Source organism: Bufo gargarizans, chromosome 5, assembly GCF_014858855.1.
Source record: "Bufo gargarizans isolate SCDJY-AF-19 chromosome 5, ASM1485885v1, whole genome shotgun sequence".
In the NCBI taxonomy this organism is placed as follows: Eukaryota; Metazoa; Chordata; class Amphibia; order Anura; family Bufonidae; genus Bufo; species Bufo gargarizans.
Window position 1 is genome coordinate 323,677,201 of NC_058084.1, and position 23,658 is coordinate 323,700,858.

Here is a 23,658-nt window from a genome sequence, read left to right on the forward strand (position 1 = left end):
TCAAAATGATTCCCTCCACTGAACTCCGAGTTGAAAGTAAGTTTTTATTATACTTGAGGGAAACAATGGGTTCAGCTGCTTATTGCAGGGAGCAATTGTCAAGGGGGAGTTAAACTCAATTACTGTAACCATACTGAATAAAAAATACTGCCAGGGACAAAAATACGCCTGAGTAAAAGACAGCCACTGAATAAAAAGAATCGACATAAAGCGTATCAAATATTTATTCACCTGGTCAACAATAAAAACTATAATACATTGCTAGAGGTGAGGGAATGGAGTCACTATGGTCAGTGAGATCCCTGCAGCCCCATAGCTTTACACAATGGAACCAGTATACATGATAGCACTTATGTATTGCCCTTCACACATAATTGTCCCTCATTTACTCCTATAAATAAAACACTACAGTGTCTATAGTGAGATTTCTTTGTTTGCTTTCAGGAAATGAAAAGACTTGTTGTAATACTAATCATATATAAAATCAATTTTATTATTTTTTTGTATTTGTTCTGCTGCTTCGTTGTCGTCTTTAACATGCTACAACAGGGCTAAAAATGAGGAATTCCATAGAAAGAAACCCAAAAGTTCTGCTTTCTAAATAAGTACCAAGAATCACATGAACTAAGAGGGAAATTGAAAAACCCACTAAACAATAGGTAAACGAGATCACCAGATAAATAAAAAAAAAAAAAAGTTCTTTTTAACAGACTCACCATATGTACAATCCCCATTAAATTACACATAAATAAATATATACAGAAAACACTGTTTCCCTTATAGAGTGACCATGATCTGTGTCCAAACACAAAGTTCACGGTGCTGGCATTTACCTTTAAGAGGGAAAAGGTACAACCTGAAGACACGACATGGAACTGCAAAGTTTTGTGCTCAAGTTTATTCACAATACTGATAATGTCATCCGCAGCCTTTCTTACTAGGGCTACAATCTCATCTGAAGAAGCATCAGCGTAAGGGAAGGTGGTGATCAGTTCGATGACTCTCATATATATAGATAGATTTATATATATTAAACAAAAAAAAAGGTTCTTTAAAAAAAAAAAAGTTTTCTTACAAAATGTCCAAACACTAAAGACAAAACTTTTCCTGGCTCCATTGCCTGTGCCATTAATAATCCAAACAAGAGACAATAAAAAGGAATGGACAACGTTTCGGTGGCAGAGCCTTCCTTCTCCGGAGTTGGGATGGCAATAGGTCTTCCTCTCTTTGCCCCACTGGACAAGAAGCCAGCACACAAGAATGGTCAAGGGGGTAGAAATGATGGGAGGCTGGGTCACTTCCTGTGCTTTTCATCTTTGTCACCCCCTTTGCTGTTGTCTGTGTGGCTGTTGTTGTTGAGGTACATTTTGTCCATTGCTTTGAGTGCCTCGGTGAGATAATTCTGCAGGGCAGTGATGGCTGCACATACTGCTGGACTGCCAAATCCATGAGAGATGAGGTTGAAGTGTGTCAGGCAGCTTTGGATACCTGGTTCCAGAATTGGGGATGGTCTAGAGTTCCCCAAAGGGGATCTGTCCTGTGACAATAAATCTGTGAATTCTTTACAAATCTGCCTGCAAGGCAAGAAACAGAGGTTAGCTCACCTTCACACTGCACTGCTTGCTGTGCACCTGGCTTCCCTATAGGCATGGGGGGTATGCAATGAGTTAATAAACATGATCAAGCATGGGAGCCTGGGCATAGCACGTGATAGCAATCTCCATTGTGGATAACACATTTGATTTAATCCATTCAAGTCTGGAAACCCCACAAGCACCATAACTAAACACATCTTCCATTCATTTCCTGGTGTAACCCGAAAAGTCCCTGGGAGAATGACTAACCTTCTGACACATCCAGAGACTTGGGGGGGGGGGGGGGGATGTTACTAAAGGTTTCCTGGGGCATCAGTGGTCCATAAGAAATGTAGAACATATGTACAAAGAAGACCCCTATAGATTTATTTTATTTGTTTGCTTATGGAGACTTCCTGCATTTTATAAAATACCTTAAACAGAAGCAAAACTCTGCAAAAAAAAAAAAAAAAAAAAGCCATAAAAACTCCACTGCTGAGGGCTTGGCAACAGTAAAAATATAAGTAATAGACCAAAATAGATTGCAAGCTCCTCGAGCTGTACCTGCTGCAGTGCATTCATCTGGGGCATAGCATAATAAAATACTAGTCTAGAGCTTCATAGGACAGGCTGTCATTTCCCCTTAATTAGATAAGTATTTCAATGAGGTCTTTAATCCTTTTCATGTTGGTAGCAATTTACTTCTAGCAACTGATTAACCCGGGACACAGCAATATGTTCATTACACTGTTTTCAGTTCGGGTCAAGAGGTGGGTAAACCTGGGGACTCCGGCCGGGGCAGATGCTGGAGGCAGAGGTTTTGGAAAATTAAAACAAAAATTAAAACACTAAAACGATTTGTTTTGGAGGAGGCAGGTACGGATCTGGGAAGTCAGAGGGACGTGGCTGCTCACTTACTTTGTGGCTAGTAACATATTTTTCCTGGTCACTTGCTCATTGGGGTCTGAGTGTTGTCGGTTGACATATTCGGCTACTGCCTTGGCGGGAAATTCCGTTTCACAAACATAGCCAAAATCCCTGGCTAGATGGACAGCTTCACCTACATGGGGGCAGGGGATAGAATTCATCAGGTAAGTAGTTCCAATAAAGCAATTGATGATGATGATGATGGAAGTATTGAAAAATAGTGAAAGTACCAATCACCATAAGCACATATATACAGTACCAATCATTATAGGCACATATATACAGTACCAATCATTATAGGCACATATATACAGTACCAATCATTGTAGGCACATATATACAGTACCAATCACCATAAGCACATATATACAGTACCAATCATTGTAGGCACATATACACAGTACCAATAATTATAGGCACATATATACAGTACTAATAATTATAGGCACATATATACAGTACCAATCATTATAGGCACATATATACAGTACTAATAATTATAGGCACATATATACAGTACCAATCATTATAGGCACATATATACAGTACTAATAATTATAAGCACATATACACAGTACCAATCATTATAATCACATATATACAGTACCAATCACCATAAGCACATATACAGTACCAATCATCATAAGCACATATATACAGTACCAATTATATACACATATATACAGTACCAATTATAAGCACATATATACAGTACCAATCACCATAAGCACATATATACAGTACCAATTATAAGCACATATATACAGTACAAAGCAATCATCATAAACACATATATACAGTACCAATCATTGTAAGCACATGTATACAGTACCAATCACCATAAGCACATATATGCAGTACCAATTATAAGCACATAGATACAGTACCAATTATCATAAGCACATATATACAGTACCAAGCAATCATCATAAGCACATATAACAAGTAACAATCATTATAAGCACATATATACATTACCAATCACCATAATCACATATATACAGTACCAATCATTATAAGCACATATATACAGTACCAAGCAATCATCAGAAGAACATATATACAGTACCAATCATTATAAGCACATACATACAGTACCAATCACCATAAGCACATATATACAGTACCAATCACCATAAGCACATATATACAGTACCAAGAAATCAACATAAGCACATATATAGTACCAATCATCATAAGCACATATTTACAGTACCAAACACCATAAGCACATACTTATATATAGTACTAATCATTATAAGCACATATATAGTACCAAAGACCATAAGCACATATATACAGTACCAAACACCTCAAGCACATAAATACAGTACCAATCACCATAAGCACATAAATACAGTACCAATCACCATAAGCACATATTTACAGTACCAAACACCATAAGCACATACTTATATATAGTACTAATCATTATAAGCACATATATAGTACCAAAGACCATAAGCACATATATACAGTACCAAACACCTCAAGCACATAAATACAGTACCAATCACCATAAGCACATAAATACAGTACCAATCACCATAAGCACATATATACAGTACCAAGCAATCATCAGAAGCACATATACACAGTACCAATCATCAGAAGCACATATATACAATACCAATCATTATAAGCACATATACACATTACCAATCACCATAGGCACACTAGCAAAATAAATAAATAAATAAATATATATATATATATATATATATATATACATATATATATATATATATATATATATATATATAGCCACTAATGGATGCTGTTATGATGACCTTTAGAAACCTATGTGTGGATAACTAATAGCATCTTTTGCTGTCCTCTACAGGAGGGTTGGAGTGGTCCTTTAAAGCAGTGTTTCCCAACCAGTGTGCCTCCAGCTGTTGCAAAACTACAACTCCCAGCATGCCCGCACAGCCAAAGGCTGTGCGGGCATGCTGGGAGTTGTAGTTTTGCAACAGCTGGAGGCACACTGGTTGGGAAATACTGCTTTAAAGTGCAACTCTTAACCATAACTTATCTTTTCATCAATGGTGGATTTCAATATGACTGGCTTAAACGTAAATGACTGGTTTATAGACCCCAGGCTTTGCCTTATGAGCTGACAGTCCAGATCCACTCTGCTGTCATTAGTAATGGAGGGAATTTTCACATTATTGGCTCTATTGTGAGAGTCACTGGTTTACAATGCTCTTATTTTCTATATCCTGAACGATTAGCTGGGAGAGATTCGGGGTCAGTGCACTGAGTCTGTCTGTTCTGTTGATTTTCAGATCTTTTGGTTTTAATTTCCTGAAGCAGTTGGATTTTACTGCAGGGTTTCCTGCTATTAGCTGCACTCCGGAAGAACGCATGCGCCAATTAGCGCTTCAAAGGGCTCCTTTCCACAAAGATGGAGCAGATCCTCCACAATACCAGTACACATCATCATCATCACGTGCTGCCGACTGCTGACCACTGCCATCTCCATTTACACATGCCATAGACCCTAATATTTATATATATATTACACACACATTTTTTTCCTGAAATCTAATAGTTAATTTTAGCTGCACAGTTTCTGTCGCCAAATGTGCAGCAGTGATCCTATAATGCATGCCGGTTTATTAATGGCCATGGACTATGGAGGAGGGGGAAGCACAGCTCTTTGGACAAGGAGGTAGAACATAAATGAGAAGCAGCAGTGTCCCCCTCAGATCCACGCAGTATAATGCTGCCCTCTGGCACAGGTCATGTCACTCAGGAAGTCCTGGCCAGGCACTTCTCCAGTGCAGATGGCAGCCCAGCTTAAATGATTTAGTGCACTGTTTTCAGTGGAAACAACTTTGGCTTTAGGTCTTTAACTATTATCATATTGAAATGGCTTTCTCTTAAAGAGCACAAAATGAAGCCAATCGAGAACGATTAGTGCACGTCTACCACTGCCAGAGAAGCATCAGGCTACTTACCCTCCACTAAGGATGTGAGCAATGTGACATTAGCAGCTTTACGCCTCCCAGCTGGAAGGTTTAATCCGATTTTATCTAATTTTTCTCTCAGTGATCGGCCACCATTTTTAGATTTCGCCCTGTGAAGAATGTGTCAATTATTAGATAACAAGCAATATAAACTATAGTATAAAATACAATAAATAATAAATAGGACTGTGTTCTAAATTTGAAAGATGGGTGGATGGATAGTAGATAAAATAGATAGATAGATAGATAGATAGATAGATATGAAATATATATATATATATATATATATATATATACACATATGAGATAGGTAGATAGATTGATAGATATGAGATAGATAGATAGATAGATAGATAGATAGATAGATAGATAGATAGATAGATATGAAATAAATAGATAGATATGAGAAATATATATATATATATATATATATATGAGATAGGTAGATAGATTGATAGATATGAGATAGATAGATAGATAGATAGATAGATAGATATTAGATATGAAATAGATAGATAATAGATAGATAGAGAGATAGAGGAGCGATAGATAGTAGATAGATTGGTGATAGATAGTAGATACATAGATAGTAGATAGATAGTAGATAGATTGGTGATAGATAGATACATAGATAGTAGATAGATAGTAGATAGATTGGTGATAGATAGTAGATACATAGATAGTAGATAGATAGATATTAGATAGATAGATAGATATTAGATAGATAGTAATTGACCTTTAGATGAAAGATATATTGCCATAAATAGTAGTAGTAATATCATTCTATCATTATTATTATGATTAACAACAAAATAATAATAATAATAATAAATAAAAAAAAACAATAACAATAATACATTTATATATTCATTTATTTGTGCTGTTTCTGGACATTTGTCCACAACATTTCCCCCACTTCACTATTTGTCCCCCAGGGGGGATCCCCTCCCAACACTTCAGCACAGAAAACTTTCGGATGAGCTGCAGGATGCAGAAGCACAATCTACTTGGTGTGCTGGGAGGAAGAATGTGTTGACATGGCTGCAGACCAAGATCATCATTGCTGAAAAAAAGCGACCTATTCTGACCCAGGAAAATGAAGCCTCCTTACATTCTCATTCATGTAATTTACAGAAATACATGAATGGTCTCATAGTTATGGGGTGTAGACACAGACCATGGTATTAGGATCAGCGTCTAGGACATCTCTAAAGGGCATCAGAAGAATCAAATTACTGATGTATTGCAAGGAAAAGAAAACCAGGGCCTTGTAGATTGTCAGGCTGGAGGACACAAGAAATGAAGGCCCTGAATGTTGGTACATCCACAATGTAATGGGAATGGTAGAGGAAGGCATGAAGTATACACAGAACACACTCCCCTCTGATAGTAACCAGGAGTCAGTGTTTAGGACTTGCAGCTAATCAAAAATCTAATTACATCCAAATCAGTTCTGTCCATATAAGCATTAAGTGGCATAACTGTGAATCCACAGTGTAATTACCAGAGATGGAATGATTGGCTAAAATCAAGTCTTTAACATAAAGTTAAAGAATGTAAAAGACTAAAATCGCATTTACACCAACAGATTATCTGACCAATGTCTGTGCAATCAGACCAATAGTCGGTGTGTGTAATAGGCCAATGATTGGTCAGATATCTGTCAGATGATCTGTTGGTGTAAATGCACCATAACTTCAGCTTCCTTTTAATGCCATTGTACAGACTTAGGTCTGACCTTATGATATCAGTCCAATTGGAACAGTCAAGTGAAGTGTATTTTACACGTTATAATATATCATAATACACTTAGATAAATAATCACATTCCCAATCCTGGCCTTACTAGTAGCAGTATATGAACAATGGCTTCCTGGCACATATCATCTGTACAAGGCTATCAGACCATTACTAGAACAATAGGACCACTACTAGGTTTGCTTCCATGTTATAGCTTGTCCTTGAGGGAGGGCAATGTCCATTTATACATGACATTTAGTGAAAATATTATCCTAACCTGTTCCCTGTCTGTGGAATGACCATAGTGCCTTGCTGTATCTCACCCCACATGTTCTCCACACCATGTCCTTACATGCTCAGCCAGATGCAACCTGACACTGAATGAACCTGCAAGCCCTTATAATGACCATAGCACAGCCTGGGCTGACTGAGGCTATTAGGTAGGTATGAGATGAGCCTGAGCATGCAGGTAGCTCCCAGAGACCAACCTTAAAAGGAATTGTCTGGATCCAAAAAGTGATCTACTGACTGCATGTGGTCTATATTTTTGTGCCCCCATCAAGATGCATTTGGACAAACCCCCTTCACAGTTTACCTATGGCCCACTGACATTCTGATCATTTAACCCTCGCATCCCTGGAGGATGCAGAACAAATGCCTGAGTATATAAAAGAGTCTTACCTCCTGAGCACTCCACCCAGCAGAGAAGCATTCAGGCACTCGGGCGGGGACAACCTTCTCTGTACTTCTGCCACTGTCACCTTGTACTTTGATGTGGAGCTTAGAAGAGACAGTCGTCCAGGAACTGAGCAGAAAACTTCATTGGGATTCACTACTCCACCGAAGAGATTGTCTTTGTTGAGAGAGAGGGACGACACTGCATGGTTATTGGATTTAGACAATGAGACAGGCCCTGAAAAGAGAAGGATGACAATGATGCCAAGAAACTACAAGGCCTGGGTACAAACACTTGGCTTCTGGGGACATCTCTAAAAGCAATAATAAAGGATCTCTTATAGAATAATACACATACTCATGTGTATTCTAACCATGGTCACTAATCAAACCCCAAAGTAGAAGTACTACTAATTATGGGGGGCAATCTGTCCATAATGTAATAATATTACAGCCTTCCTCATCTCAAATTGAGAAATGGATCATATTGTGTCCCTAGTCATTAATATTATATATGTAAAATCACTCTGATAATACCTACAATCAAATCTTCTAAATATTTGGAAGGCAATGTACCTAAAGATGTCACCGCAGGGCTCAGGGTTAACTAACTTGCCAGTGATCAGGGTTAATACCGCAGGCAGAGAGAGGAGCACAAGCGCCACACTGAGGCGGAAAGTGGAAGTGCAGCTGCACATTGTCTGCTAAGGGAAAGCCTGTCTGATTTAATTACCGATTAAAGTTAGATAGTTCCCTAGTATAATACACCCCACACAACCTCATCCAACGCACCATTTGGAGTTCATATTAAGATTCTTCACACATAGGCATGCATCTATCACAGCACTTGACAATGCAGGCTAGATGTTCCTTATTCTGTATAGACAGCAGAAAACGAAATATCCTCCCTACTTATCACTGGGGAAGAAATAAATTGCTTTCCTAAAAGTATCAAATATATTCTGCCCTCAAACAAACAGGGAATGTAATTATATAATTATTATAACACTATTTCAATAAATATCTGAACTTCTGTTAATGATATAGTATTGCGAATATTGCAAACGAAGTTCTATCTATCTTTATTTATTAATGTATTTATTTATATATATTTCACTGTGTCATTAATTTATTTACACATATAAATTATCCTAATTTGTCTGTACACTTCTTTGTACATTACACTCACTAATCAATGCGCAGAAGCAGAGTACAGTGCATTTAAAGGCAATTGTCTTGATTTGAATCCATAATTCTAGCGCATTTTTAGGACAAAAAAAATAAAATCGCCCCCACTGTCACCCCCATGTAATTGTGCAGGCACAGGACAGGAGCAAGCACATCAGTCCTCCGAAGTAAATGCAGTAAATACAAGGATTGTTCCCATAATCCTGGAACTGAAGGCGCTGTGGCCAGACACAGTGCACCCTGGTATTATGACGGCAGCTCTAATCATGTGGGTATGGATGGCCTGTGCATTTCATTTGTTGGGGAGAGTCAGACGTATGGGGGCTCTGGATAGATCACTTGTGACATTAATAGCTCTGGGGAGGCTAATAGAGACAATAGAAGCTAAACGAACTCTTGAGATTACTAATAGAAGAGCCAATTATCATGTTGACTTGGAAAGAGCATCTCAGTTAGATCAACTTACACTGGAGGAAGAAATAAAGCTGAAAACGTCTGCTCTCCTGCTAGAGATGCAATGTGTGTACCTAATAAACCCATTCCATTTTCTAGAGAGAGATATGGCTTCAATCATCAGCGACCTACTCTATCCAGCCATGGCATTTTATACAATTTCAGTCATTGTAAGGGATATGTAGATAATAGATAGATAGATAGATAGATAGATAGATAGATAGATAGATAGATAGATAGATAATTAGTCGATAAACAATAGAAGATAGATAGATAATTAGTAAATAAATAATAGATAATTAGTAGATACATAATAGATAGATAGGTAATAGATAGATAATTAGTAGATAAATAATAGATGATAGATTATAGATAGTTCATAGATAGATAATTCGTAGATAAATAATAGATGATAGATAGATAAATGTGAGATAGGTGGATAGTAGATAGATAGTTCGTAGATAGGTAATAGATAGATAATTCGTAGATAAATAATAGATAGATATAGTTCATAGATATGTAATAGATAGATTAGATAGTTAGATAATTCATAGATAGATAAAGCCCTAGGAATAAACTACAGATCAGATGAAAACATTGCAATATATCACATTACAACTGCTCAGCTCAGTATATCCTACACATTGCCCTATACAGTGAGGAACAATAGCCTGCATGCATACAGCCCCACGTGTATGTCCAGAGTAAACATAAGACATATTCTGCTGTAGAGGAGCACACACTTGAATATTGCAGTCACACAGTCTTGACATACTTAAGGATGAAGCTTGGCAGTTTGGAGCATGGAAAGAAAAGCTTGTAGAGGCTTGTAAGGAATGCACAAGAGGAGAGCCTACCTTTCTTAATTACAGTCTGATCTGGGATGTTGATACCTTGGTCTTCTATGTGCTGCAACACAAAATACACAAATGCTTTAATGTGCAAATTTACAACAGGAGCCAGGGCAATGCTCAGGTCCCGTGTCACCATGTACACCAGAGCATAACCCTGCAAGACATGATCAGGAAAAGGGTGTACAGAACACAACACAAACTCTCTGAATATATATATATATATATATATATATATATATATATATATATACAATTTTATTTATTATTGTTGTCGATTGTCAGCTTACTTAATGTAGCAGAGCTGAGATCATTTGGCTTCTATGCTTCTATGTGTAGAAAGCATTGCCATTACAAAGAGAAGAGGAAGCATGCTCCCGATGCAAGATTAGGAGAGATCAGCTGAAATGGATTGTGGAACCATAAATTATAAGGCGTCCTAATTGTATAATGAGTGGGGAGATCCGCCTGGCCCCACATCCATTTATTCCTTTGATGTGTGAGTCTTGTCATATTGGGACCAGGCTGGTAACAGTGGCTGGCCTGGGCTGTGGTTCTGACCCACAAAATGGGACACTGACTGGTCCTCCCCATCACTCGTCATTGTCCAGCAGTCATGGGGATGATAACATTTTCCATTCGCTGGTGGATTTATGCTCCTGTTAATTGTGTCTGATCTCAATGATTCCGGGTGGATGGGGCTGCGTGGCTTTATTACGGCTTTTATTATACTCAATGCTCTCATTTGTAACTTGCCTAAAGTGCTCCTGCATTTAAGTCGAATTAAATAGAGAAATGTTCAGAGAGGACTACTACCCGTTTAACTATGTGGGGAAATAGCATCCCTTTATGCTGGATTTCCCAAACCTGGGAGTACGGGCTCAGACGTCACTTCCCACATTACTCAATATGGTACCGGTACCAGTGCTCCAGAACATACAGGATTGTGCACTGCATTTATGGACCATTCTAGCAATATATAGTCATCATCACTGAGCAACTAATAACCAGAATAATAACTCCAACTTCTATTGGGGTGTGACATTTCTGTATACACATGGACAAGCCAGCAGCATCCATCTATCTATCTATACATCTAATATCTATCTATACATCTAATATCTATCTATCTCATATCTATCCATCTAATATCTAGCTATACATCTAATAACTATCCATCTACCCATCTAATATCTATCTCATATCTATTTATTTATCTATCTAATATCTATCTCATATATATCTATCCATCTAATATCTATCTATACATCTAATAACTATCTATCTATCTATCTATCTATCTAATATCTTATGTCTATTTCTCTCTATCTCTCTCTATATATATATATATTTACACACACATCTTTTGTTATTTTTTCCTGTGTTTATACATTAACTTATGTATTGCACGTGCAAATATAAAGGTGTACATACACATACATAAATAGATATTAGATACATAGATATAGATAGATGATAGATAAATAGATTCAAGTTTTTGCAGATCACATTAGCTGTGACATCCATCCCACTATCCATCTAATATCTATCTATCTATTTATCTATCTCATATCTATTTATTTATCCATCTAATATCTATCTATCTCTAGTCTCTCTCTCTCTCTCTCTCTCTCTCTATATATATATATTTATACACACACACACACATCTTTTGTTATTTTTGTCTGTGTTTATACATTAACATACACATACATAAATAGATAGATATTAGATACATAGATAGATATAGATAGATGATAGATAAATAGATTCACGTTTTTGCAGATCACATTAGCTGTGACATCCATCCCACACAAAACACATCACAACAAAGCTTTTAAATGATATCCCATCTTCCCCAAATCTCATCCTTCCACCACCCCAGCTCTGCAACCTGAGACTGTAATCGTTAATCTGTCATCACTTATTTCACAGCAGTGTCTAATCCCTGATTTTGGAAGTATTTGGTATGATAAGAAAACGTGCTGTCAATTGTATTATTATTATTTAATTTTTTTTATTATTATTTTTATTTCTATTATCATCAATATGGTTTTGTGCAGCAAAACGCTTAATATAAATGGAAGATGACAAGTCATGGGTAAAATGCAGGGTATTGATTGTATGGAGTTTCCCCCTGTACTAAATGATTCATGTCAGGATTAATTGTAAAGCATTTTATCGGTAACTATTAATATGCAAACCGCAGTGAAATAGTTTATTATTTGTAATCCAATAGTGGCTGAATTGTTGGCCCTGATGGGGTCTGTGTAATGATATACTGAGGAGGAGAATGGGAACAGGGCTCAGTTTCATTTGTTATATCTTGCAGACATTGCAGCTGCAGGTATGGGGATGAATTGTATTAAATAGCTTCCTTAATTATAAGGGACAGATTATTTATTACAGAACACATCCATCCTGCTAGGCAGAGCTTTCATCTGAGGACTGATTGCCTTCATTCACCATCTCTGCTAGGTGCCCAGCTGTACAGGAGGGTGTTTGCTCTAGGATGACACATCTATTGAGGTTCATCCTGTACAAAAGGGTGAGGACTTGTCTGAGGAGTAGGTAGCAACTAAAACAAAAGTCTTACCGAGACATCTTCTATTGTGTGAGGTATGGAGTGGATGGGGATGTCCCCAATTCCTGAGCCTAGCCCATGAGGCCCATGCAGAAGGTCTTCATGCCGCCTGTAATCCCTGCGTGGGTCCAAGCCAGACAGTTGATGTGGTAGCCCCCGATGAGTGTGCAATAGGCTGGACTCCTGGCTCTGCCTCTGTCCTGGCCATCCTGGATGCTGAGGTTGAGGTTGGGCATGGAGAGAATTGAGGCTATAGGGGTCATTAACGTGGGAATATGGATCTTGTGATTGGGAATATATGGGCTGGTACGGTGGAGGAAAATATGGCGGTTGAAAGTCAGTATTGGGGGTATGAGAAAGTGGGGGAGCACTGGCATAGGGTGACTGGCCCACTGGCCCCAACTGGGGTAACCTGCCTGTCCCATTACTGGTACCGTCATGACGATCCTACAGATAACAAAAACAGGGCAATTAGTATGACATATCTACATACAGTTATTAGAAATATTCATATCATTCAGTATAATATCTATTCCTTTTGCAACACAATTATTATTAATTCATAGATACAACGAATTTCTGCACTTAAATATGTGAAAATAGCCAATTACTTTTAGAATCGGAAGAGGCACCGAGATACTAAACTAATAACACTATTCTAAAAATATTCCATTATTATTTGAAGATGATAATAATAATGTTGCAATGGACACGAGAAACGTCTGCAATACATAACAAATAACCCATAACATATAATAAAAGAAAATATATACGAATATTGGCATTTTCACCATCCAGCAGCAATTTAAGGAAAATATGCTTTCAATGAAATCACATGCCCCATACAAGCATATGTTTATGTTTAGCTGGGTAGGACAGATTATATATGTATATATATATATATATATATATATATATATATCCATTTTTATAACATCAAGGAGTCATTTGATCAGGGAGAAAGCACAGGATGTATAAGATACAATCACATACATGTAAGTAATAGCGGTAATACAAATCACGGGGACTGCACAATGGGGGGTTTTGAAGGCAGGATTGGATGGAGCAGATTTATGTATATAAAAGCACAGTAAAAAAAAAAAAAAAGGAAAGAAAAAAGAAAGAGAAACAATATATATATATATATATATATATATATATATATATATAGATAGAATAAAACAACTCACCATAGCGGAAAAACTGTGCACTAACATGAGTGCTGCTAGTGATAAAAATCAATGGAGGAAAAAAAAAAGAAAATTGCACAAAAGTAGAACCAGACGAACAGAGAGAACCCTCGCCAGCCCTAGTATATCGCCACTAGAAAATCATAGGGACAGGGAATATCGGCCGCCGACCAAAGACCATAATCCATCAGATCTGCCAGCGATTCTTCATGTAAAAAAGGCAGGATTGGCCAAATGCAAAGTTTCTGGTTCTAAATGTCTCTTCCTTAATCCTTGGTGGACTGGTGTGCGATGGTTTTCTAGAAGAGATGCAGCCTGCTCCCCTCCAAGCCCTAATAGCAGCAGATATTCATGACTATTAATATTACAGCAATACTTAATAAAGGAAGAATGGCTGGAAATCGAGCGTGAACCGAGGAGGCAACTCAAGGCAGAACCCTGTTCTAAATGACGTCCATTGAATGAAGAATCAGTGTATCTAATCAGAGGTGGAGGGGGAGGAAAAGAGGGAGAGACACCAGTGAGGGAAGGAGAGAGGGGAGGGGGGCTGGCGAATCACAGGATAGGGGGGGACATTTTAAAGGTTGCAGGGCATGAAAAGTGAATGAGTGTGACAGGGAAGGGGGGAATAAAGGGAATTGGCACCTGGGAATCCTGGGAATATCCTGGATAAGCCATGGGCAGCTCTGATGTCCTCCTCTTGCTGCTAGGAATGTTCTCGCTGCTCTCCAGCCCTTTGCCTTTCATGTCGGGATCGGAGGGGCCCGGATCTCCTGTCCTCTGAACTTGATCCATAGCCCGATGGGCTCCAACCACAACAACCACAGCTTCCTATTCCAACCAAATCGTCTCAGCAGAGCTTCCACCACTCTCCCCTCAGCTCTAATTAAGATGATTCTCAGCTCTTTCTATTTCAGATAGAGAGCTCCTTTATGTGGATGCATCCAGGGCAATGTGCTCACATGAGGGTCTGAGACAAGGGGGGGAGCAGCAGTCCTGGAGGAGGCAGAAGCAGTCCCGGGCTTGTGGCAGCATGCAGGTCCCGGAAGGCAGCTGGGGAACTTTGTTCTTCTGCTGGAGCCTACTGGTTTCCTGTTCTTCTCCAGTGACTTAGGTCCCACGCCTGCCCCTGTCCACTGCGGTCAAGGTGGTCCAGGCCCTGGTCATCTGTGGACAGCCCCAGCCCAGCACCGATCGGCCCGGCTCTTACAGCTACCTCCCTTCCGCCCGATCCTGGCTCGAACTCCAGCTCCAAACCCGTCGGACTGGCTCTGCAACTCCAGCAAACAACTCCTCCAAAATATGACATAGTCAACTCTATAGAACTGGCTAGGGTTAGAATAACAACAGTCATCCAGCGCCTGCATGTTCCTACAAAGCTATGCACACCTAACAAAATACAGGTTTAATCTCCAGCTCTGAAGCACACTATTCTGCAGTCTCTCCTCCACCATGGCTGCTGAACTGCCTGCTCCACCAGCAGAAACATGGAGAGCCTCCTACCACCTCCACCAGGCTCTATCACTGCTTCCTTCGCCAACTGTTTGCACAAATAAAATAATATTTATTATATATAATAGTAAATATTTATCATGGATAAAATAAACAGAACGCGAGCCTTTTGTCCTTCCCTAAAACTGCCCCGACTACTTGGGGAATCTTCACAAAAGCAGCTTACAAGTCATAACAAGACATAGATCCATGTGCCAGCTCTGTGCCTTTGTACTGTTTGTGTGCCTTTGTATGCACCGACATATAGGGAAAACTCCACAATCTTAAAAAAATAAAAATAAAAAAGAAATCATGTTTTGTCCTCTTCTTATATTTATTATAACTAATAAGTTAGCTGATCGATTATAAAATATCAGAACAAAAATAAAATAAAAATCGCCATAACCAGGACGCTACAAACTATGGAAATACCCACTACCATAAAAAAAAAAATTACTTATGTAAAATATGACATGAAGGCGCATTTGCTGCAGTTTAATGTAGTCCTGAAAAGTGCTGGTGATCATGATGTACCTATATCAGGCCAGGGATCTTTGCATACCCTGCTTCTAACTGTATGGAGAGCCAGGAGGAAAGTCCAGCATGCAGAGAGCACAGGCTCTGCAGACCACATTGCTGGGTCAGAAAGTAATGGCCAGAAAGTAACACTTACTCCTTACCTCACACTCTTCATATTTGATATTATCCGTTAGTTTCCACAGCATTTTCATGGGCTTTTTGGAAGAGGATTTCTTCTTCTTCCTTGTCCCCACAAAAGTCTAGAGCCCCTGTGTGCTGCACAGAGAGAGTGAGCAATGCTGGTGCAATGCTTTGGTGCACTGAGATCTCCCTCTAATGGTAGAAAGTTTCCTTTTATTTCTCTTGCTTCTAACCACCAAGCCTAAATAGCTGATTAACCTATCAACAATGGTCCGATTGCTAGGTGACATGAGAGCCTACACTTAAGAGCTGAGGTGCTACAGGGGCAGCAAAATGATGTCTAGGTTTTCAGAAAAAAAAAAAAAATATATATATATATATATATATATATATATAATTTAATACATTGATTTAACCCATTAAATGCAGGAAGAACAAGAGGGGTGCATTTTTGTATTATTTAGGATAAGCGAGTACAATAAAATAAACATAAAAACGTAAAATAAAAGAAAAGAATATTGAAAGTGATAATCTCTTTTTTTACACGTCCTACTTGATATTCAACTTGGGTGTCTGAAGATCTTGGAAAACGTGTGAAATGAGAAAATTATGCAGCATCTAATGAGCAGTTCCACTTTGACGTTTGCAGAATGGTTAATTTTAATGGGTAATTGTATTAGAGTGAGGGAAAGGCTGGGGAGCTGACAACAGGAGAAGGTTCCTCAAACTTGCATCTCCTTCTTTCTGCTGGTCTACATCTCCTCTGCCCCAATACTGTGTATGGATTATGCATGGTATTGTCCTAGCTGACCCTTTAGTATATCGGTGTTTTGGTGGTGACAGGGCATTTGCATAAATGGTCTCTGGAGCCAGTGGACCTCAGTCCAATGTCATGAAGATCTGGGAGGTCTTCTCCTACAAAAAAGACTGTGCTCCCTCCATTGTGTTTCTTCTCGGTCTAGTCAAAATAGTTGTTTTTCCCTCATTCATTTGGAAATGACGTCGGGATTATCCTTTAGTGTATGTGTTAATAGTCTTGTAATGTGAATGGGGCACATCATGAGCCAGCGCCAGCCACTCCAGCACAGCCAGGCCCACAGTCACATCAACCAGATTACCATGGCCGGCCAGCTAATTGAATGCGAATATTAGAGCCAGGATCAAACACAGCAGCGTGGAGTGCGAAAAACACTTTACACCAACAGCATCAGATCAATAGTGTCTCATTTACTAGTCATTAACATTTCTTGGGTGGAGCAGAAACATTCAGGAGCTGCAAATAGTGTGAAACTCTTCATGGGCATTGTGACCCTCCTCATTGACATGCAGATGCCACCATTTGTAATAACCCTATAGGCCGGACACCGATACAGTCAGTGTGCTTGGCATACAAACCACTGTTCTCCAGAATAGGTGTAGCAGGGGGGAGTTTGTCAGTGGAGCAAAGCTGGAATTGGCAATTTCTAAAACTCATACAACTCACATTTATTATTTATGATTGCCCACTAGAACACATCTAATATATATATATATATATATATATATATATATATATATATATGCATATGTATATATATATGTATATATTAGCAGGCAACATCAATTATCTTTCTATATATTTTTTAAATGATGTCAATAGGAGAGTAGGCCATATAAGAAAGAGTTGACACATAAACTATCTATCTGTTTATCTATCTTTCTATCTATTTAAGAATATTATGTATATAGGAGAGTAGGCTACAGAAGAAACTATCTGTCTATCTATGGAAATTATATATATATAGGAGAGTCGGCTATAGGAGAAAGAGCTTACACTCTTACTGTCTATATATCTATCTACTATCTAATATCTATCTATACATCTAATTATCTATCTATCTATCTATCTATCTATCTATCTATCTATACATCTAATATCTATTTACTAGCTATCTATCTAATCAAAATTATGTATATGGGAGAGTAGGCCATAAAATAGTTTACACATTGTTTTTCTTTCTTTCTTTCTTTCTCTATCATTAAAATCATTTCTTATACATTTGTATACAAGGCTATGGCTCCATATTCTTTTATAGATAGATAGATACTGTACACATCCTAATAATCTGGGCCTATTAGCAGTAGCTCCCATCTAGAATGCACAGATTTGAATGGAGAATACCCTATAAAATGCTCTGCAATGTACTTGTCTAGTCTGTGGACATACATATCATGTACAGTATATTTGTGAGCACACATCAGGTCAGTCTTGTGAAAAAAATAAAAATAAAAATAAAAATAATATATATATATAATTTGCTTGAAAATGGCTGCATTGACCAGCTGAAAGGTTGCTGTTTTACAATTGGGGAATACAAGTGCACACTGCTGCCTGCTCTGTGAATATATATATATATATATACTCCCCATGTGTGCTGTGGATGATCTCCAGCAGCTATTGCTGTAATTATTATTGCTTTGCATCATTCACTTTTACTAAGAGCTTTTAACTCCTCCAAAAAGAAGTGGCTCAGGGCAGTTTTACCTTCTTCTGACCAAACCATTGGAAATGTGTATACGCCTGCTGTATAAATATATAAAGTATACTTGTATATAGTAAATCTAATGGTGACCGGGTGTGACTTCTCACCTGCCAGTCCTGCATCCTGGCCAGCATGGACATCCTCTAATCCCTCACTGATGATGATAGACTGAGGGACCCGCCTGCAGACACGAACAGCTTCCACAAATCCTTCTCTACCTGTACAGGAACATCTCACCTGCTCATAAAGAACTGGTTGCTACCTGTGCACGCATGCGCACTGCCCAGGAATGCGCTTAGGTAACTTGCTATGCGCGGAGCTGTCTGAGATGTTGATGGATTTACAGCAAGCCCTGTCTCCACATAAACACCAGCCCCCCTCCTTACTAATGGGCATTTATTGCTGAGCCCCTTCATTCCTGGAGTGCAGGAGACCCCCAAGAATTGTCATCACCTGCATGCTGTAGGATAGCCATGGTGGTCCATTCCCATGTTTAATGAGGCAGGCCACTTCTGCGGGAACATGAGTGCAATTAACCCTATAGGGGACTCAGAGACGTCAATACAGAGCAGGCGCAGTGGGCTTGCTGGTAAATACACTGATTGTTGACTGTAAAACAGTTATGAGCTTAAGCTCCTCTGTTCTGCCTCCTTGTAAAGATGAAGGCTTCCCCAGATGCTATTTGCCTGCACTAATGTCCAGAGACAGACGACAATAACGTGCCTACGGCCTGTCTAGCTGATACAATGCTCACTCTGTCCTCACGGGGAACTACAAGTACCAGAACACCCACAGGTTTACGACTTGCATTCATTCATCCTGCTGCTGGAAGATGCATCAAAGTGTCTAAAACCCCCAAACTGTTTGTTGCCCCTAGCAACCAATCACAGCACAGCTTTCATTTCCCAGCAGCACTATGAGAAAAGAAAGCTGAGTTGTGATTGGTTGCTAGGGGCAACAGAGCCGGTGTTACTTGTGGTCAGTTTCAGCAAGGAGTCCACTTGGGATGCTTACTCTGAGGAAGATTTTACTTTCCTTTTACCAAGTAATCACCTCAGCACGGTTAACCCTCTCATAGCTCAACGTCATCCAATACTAATATTCAGGTTGGCTTTCTCAAAGGAACATTTTAAGGAAAATATAAGGAGAAAGTTTAAAAAGTCTGCTGCTGCTCCCTGTGCGGATCCTGCAGAAATCATGAGCGCACCCCAGAGCCCTCCAGCGAAGCCCCCCACAGGTATTGTTTTAGGGGCTGCTGTCATGGAGGAGGACACCTTATACACACTGCACATCCACTGCCGCATGTGATGAGACTGTTCACACACAGCCCATCCACTGCCGCATATCATGAGACTGTTCACACACAGCACATCTACTGCCGCATATGTACGCAATATACACTTAATAGCAGACTCCCTGTAGAGATAACACATGGAGGGAAAGGAGCAGAGACATGTTCCAGGTGTGGACAATTCATAGCAATGTGACAAAAGGCTAAAAATATTACACTGGAAAATAAATCCTCAGCTGAAATATTATCACATGATATAAGGTGACAGGCATCGGGTTATTCTTTATTAAGTTACAGTTACCCTAAAACTCACAGGCGGCATTTCTATACTTCCTCCTATGTCTGTCAGTAATATATGGAAAGGAAGCGATGTGATGACCCCAGATCCTGCGGTATATAATATATTGTATCAGGAGCCAAGATGGAGATTCCCTGAGAATGTACAAAGTAGGTATTTTATTCCTGGACATCCCTGGATCCTTTCTTTTCTTTCTTTCTTTATGCTAGTATGCATGCATCTACCTAAAAATGCAAACAGGCAGCACTCTCCGAATGGAAAATAAATAAAAAAATAATAAATAAAAAATAAGTTTTTTCACCCCCCTGGAAGTCCATATGGGTTAATAAACTTACTTTTATTTTTCATTCACATGTTTGAATTGTACCTTTTGGACAATAGTCTGGTGCCATTAGTGGTGCAGCTCTATTGTTTCTTTTTGATCTTTGACTCTGGTGCTGCCTTTTTTCTGCTCTTCTCTCTATCTACCTAAATCATGCATCTATGTATGCATGTCTGTCTATATTCTTTTTCTATTCTTTCTTTCTTTCTACATTATGCATGCATGAGATGTGTCTGTCTGTCTATCTATCTATCTATCTATCTATCTATCTATCTATCTATCAGAATTTAAAGCAAATTATTTATTTTCCCAAAAGAAAAAAAAGGTTTCAGGTATTTTCTGTGGATTACATCTCCAATCCTAAATAAATTATGCAAATACTTGTTTTATCTCAGGGATGAAACCAGTTTGAAAACAGGTTTTGGAAACTCCCCACGACTTCTTGAGAACAGCCAGGTAGGGGGTGTAAGGGGCTGAGGCAGGTGATGCAGCCCTTTGCCCACTACCTAGTCCAGCACAGGGCAGCCCCTGCTAATGGTTCTGTGTGCAGCCAGGTGGGGGTGTTAGGGGCTGAGGCAGGTGATGCAGCCCTCTGCCCGCTACCTAGTCCAGCACAGGGCAGCCCCTGCTGACAGCTCTGTATGCAGCCAGGTGGGGGTGTCAGGGGCTGAGGCAGGTGATGCAGCCCTCTGCCCGCTACCTAGTCCAGCACAGGGCAGCCCCTGCTGACGGCTCTGTGTGCAGCCAGATGGGGGTGTCAGGGGCTGAGGCAGGTGATGCAGCCCTCTGCCCACTACCTAGTCCAGCACAGGGCAGCCCCTGCTGGCAGCTCTGTGTGCAGCCAGGTAGGGGGTGTCAAGGGCTGAGGCAGGTGATGCAGCCCTCTGCCCACTACCTAGTCCAGCACAGGGCAGCCCCTTGCTGACAGTTCTGTGTGCAGCCAGGTGGGGGTGTCAGGGGCAGAGGCAGGTGATGCAGCCCTCTGCCTGCTACCTAGTCCAGCACAGGGCAGCCCCTGCTGACAGCTCTGTGTGCAGCCAGGTGGGGGTGTCAGGGGCAGAGGCAGGTGATGCAGCCCTCTGCCCGCTACCTAGTCCAGCACAGGGCAGCCCCTGCTGACAGCTCTGTGTGCAGCCAGGTGGGGGTGTCAGGGGCAGAGGCAGGTGATGCAGCCCTCTGCCCGCTACCTAGTCCAGCACAGGGCAGCCCCTGGTGACAGCTCTGTGTGCAGCCAGGTGGGGGTGTCAGGGGCTGAGGCAGGTGATGCAGCCCTCTGCCCGCTACCTAGTCCAGCACAGGGCAGCCCCTGCTGACGGCTCTGTGTGCAGCCAGATGGGGGTGTCAGGGGCTGAGGCAGGTGATGCAGCCCTCTGCTGACAGCTCTGTGTGCAGCCAGGTAGGGGGTGTCAGGGGCTGAGGCAGGTGATGCAGCCCTCTGCCCACTAGCTAGTCCAGCACAGGGCAGCCCCTGCTGGCAGCTCTGTGTGCAGCCAGGTAGGGGGTGTCAAGGGCTGAGGCAGGTGATGCAGCCCTCTGCCCACTACCTAGTCCAGCACAGGGCAGCCCCTTGCTGACAGTTCTGTGTGCAGCCAGGTGGGGGTGTCAGGGGCAGAGGCAGGTGATGCAGCCCTCTGCCTGCTACCTAGTCCAGCACAGGGCAGCCCCTGCTGACAGCTCTGTGTGCAGCCAGGTGGGGGTGTCAGGGGCAGAGGCAGGTGATGCAGCCCTCTGCCCGCTACCTAGTCCAGCACAGGGCAGCCCCTGCTGACAGCTCTGTGTGCAGCCAGGTGGGGGTGTCAGGGGCTGAGGCAGGTGATGCAGCCCTCTGCCCGCTACCTAGTCCAGCACAGGGCAGCCCCTGGTGACAGCTCTGTGTGCAGCCAGGTGGGGGTGTCAGGGGCTGAGGCAGGTGATGCAGCCCTCTGCCCGCTACCTAGTCCAGCACAGGGCAGCCCCTGCTGACGGCTCTGTGTGCAGCCAGATGGGGGTGTCAGGGGCTGAGGCAGGTGATGCAGCCCTCTGCTGACAGCTCTGTGTGCAGCCAGGTAGGGGGTGTCAGGGGCTGAGGCAGGTGATGCAGCCCTCTGCCCACTACCTAGTCCAGCACAGGGCAGCCCCTGCTGGCAGCTCTGTGTGCAGCCAGGTAGGGGGTGTCAAGGGCTGAGGCAGGTGATGCAGCCCTCTGCCCACTACCTAGTCCAGCACAGGGCAGCCCCTTGCTGACAGTTCTGTGTGCAGCCAGGTGGGGGTGTCAGGGGCAGAGGCAGGTGATGCAGCCCTCTGCCCGCTACCTAGTCCAGCACAGGGCAGCCCCTGCTGACAGCTCTGTGTGCAGCCAGGTGGGGGTGTCAGGGGCAGAGGCAGGTGATGCAGCCCTCTGCCCGCTACCTAGTCCAGCACAGGGCAGCCCCTGCTGACAGATCTGTATGCAGCCAGGTGGGGGTGTCAGGGGCTGAGGCAGGTGATGCAGCCCTCTGCTGACAGATCTGTATACAGCCAGGTGGGGGTGTCAGGGGCAGAGGCAGGTAATGCAGCCCTCTGCCTACTACCTAGTCCAGCACAGGGCAGCCCCTGCTGACGGCTCTGTGTGCAGCCAGGTGGGGGTGTCAGGGGCTGAGGCAGGTAATGCAGCCCTCTGCCCACTACCTAGTCCAGCACAGGGCAGCCCCTGCTGACAGCTCTGTGTGCAGCCAGATGGGGGTGTCAGGGGCTGAGGCAGGTGATGCAGCCCTCTGCCCGCTACCTAGTCCAGCACAGGGCAGCCCCTGCTGACAGCTCTGTATGCAGCCAGCCGCTGGATTTATGGGAAACCTTATATTGTTTTTAAACATGCAAAGCTAAAATCACAGATTTATGCCTCAGCAGCTTCCCCTCCACTCAGATGTAGCCGGCTTGGAAAACCACGTGCTAATATTACTAGT

At 41.4% G+C, this 23,658-nt stretch overlaps 1 protein-coding gene across 6 annotated transcripts; it reads right to left on the reverse strand.

Annotated features, from left to right (window-relative positions):
- Window positions 1–179: 179 nt before the first annotated feature.
- TFAP2A (transcription factor AP-2 alpha) lies at window positions 180–19,038 on the reverse strand. 6 transcript variants are annotated; one of them, XM_044294095.1, is made up of 8 exons: window positions 18,934–18,949; window positions 16,325–16,439; window positions 12,976–13,410; window positions 10,386–10,437; window positions 7,894–8,125; window positions 5,465–5,583; window positions 2,493–2,634; window positions 181–1,574 (listed from the first exon to the last, which is right to left on the reverse strand). In XM_044294095.1, exons 2-8 carry the CDS (start codon window positions 16,373–16,375, stop codon window positions 1,295–1,297), a joined length of 1,311 nt encoding a protein of 436 aa, XP_044150030.1. In that variant the 5' UTR covers window positions 16,376–16,439; window positions 18,934–18,949; the 3' UTR covers window positions 181–1,294. The 6 variants fall into 6 exon arrangements, with proteins under 6 accessions (XP_044150033.1, XP_044150030.1, XP_044150029.1 ...); XM_044294098.1 differs by lacking the exons at window positions 16,325–16,439; window positions 18,934–18,949 and adding an exon at window positions 14,154–14,640 and having other exon boundaries at window positions 180–1,574; window positions 7,894–8,065; XM_044294094.1 differs by lacking the exons at window positions 16,325–16,439; window positions 18,934–18,949 and adding an exon at window positions 14,799–15,935 and having other exon boundaries at window positions 7,894–8,065.
- Window positions 19,039–23,658: the final 4,620 nt, after the last annotated feature.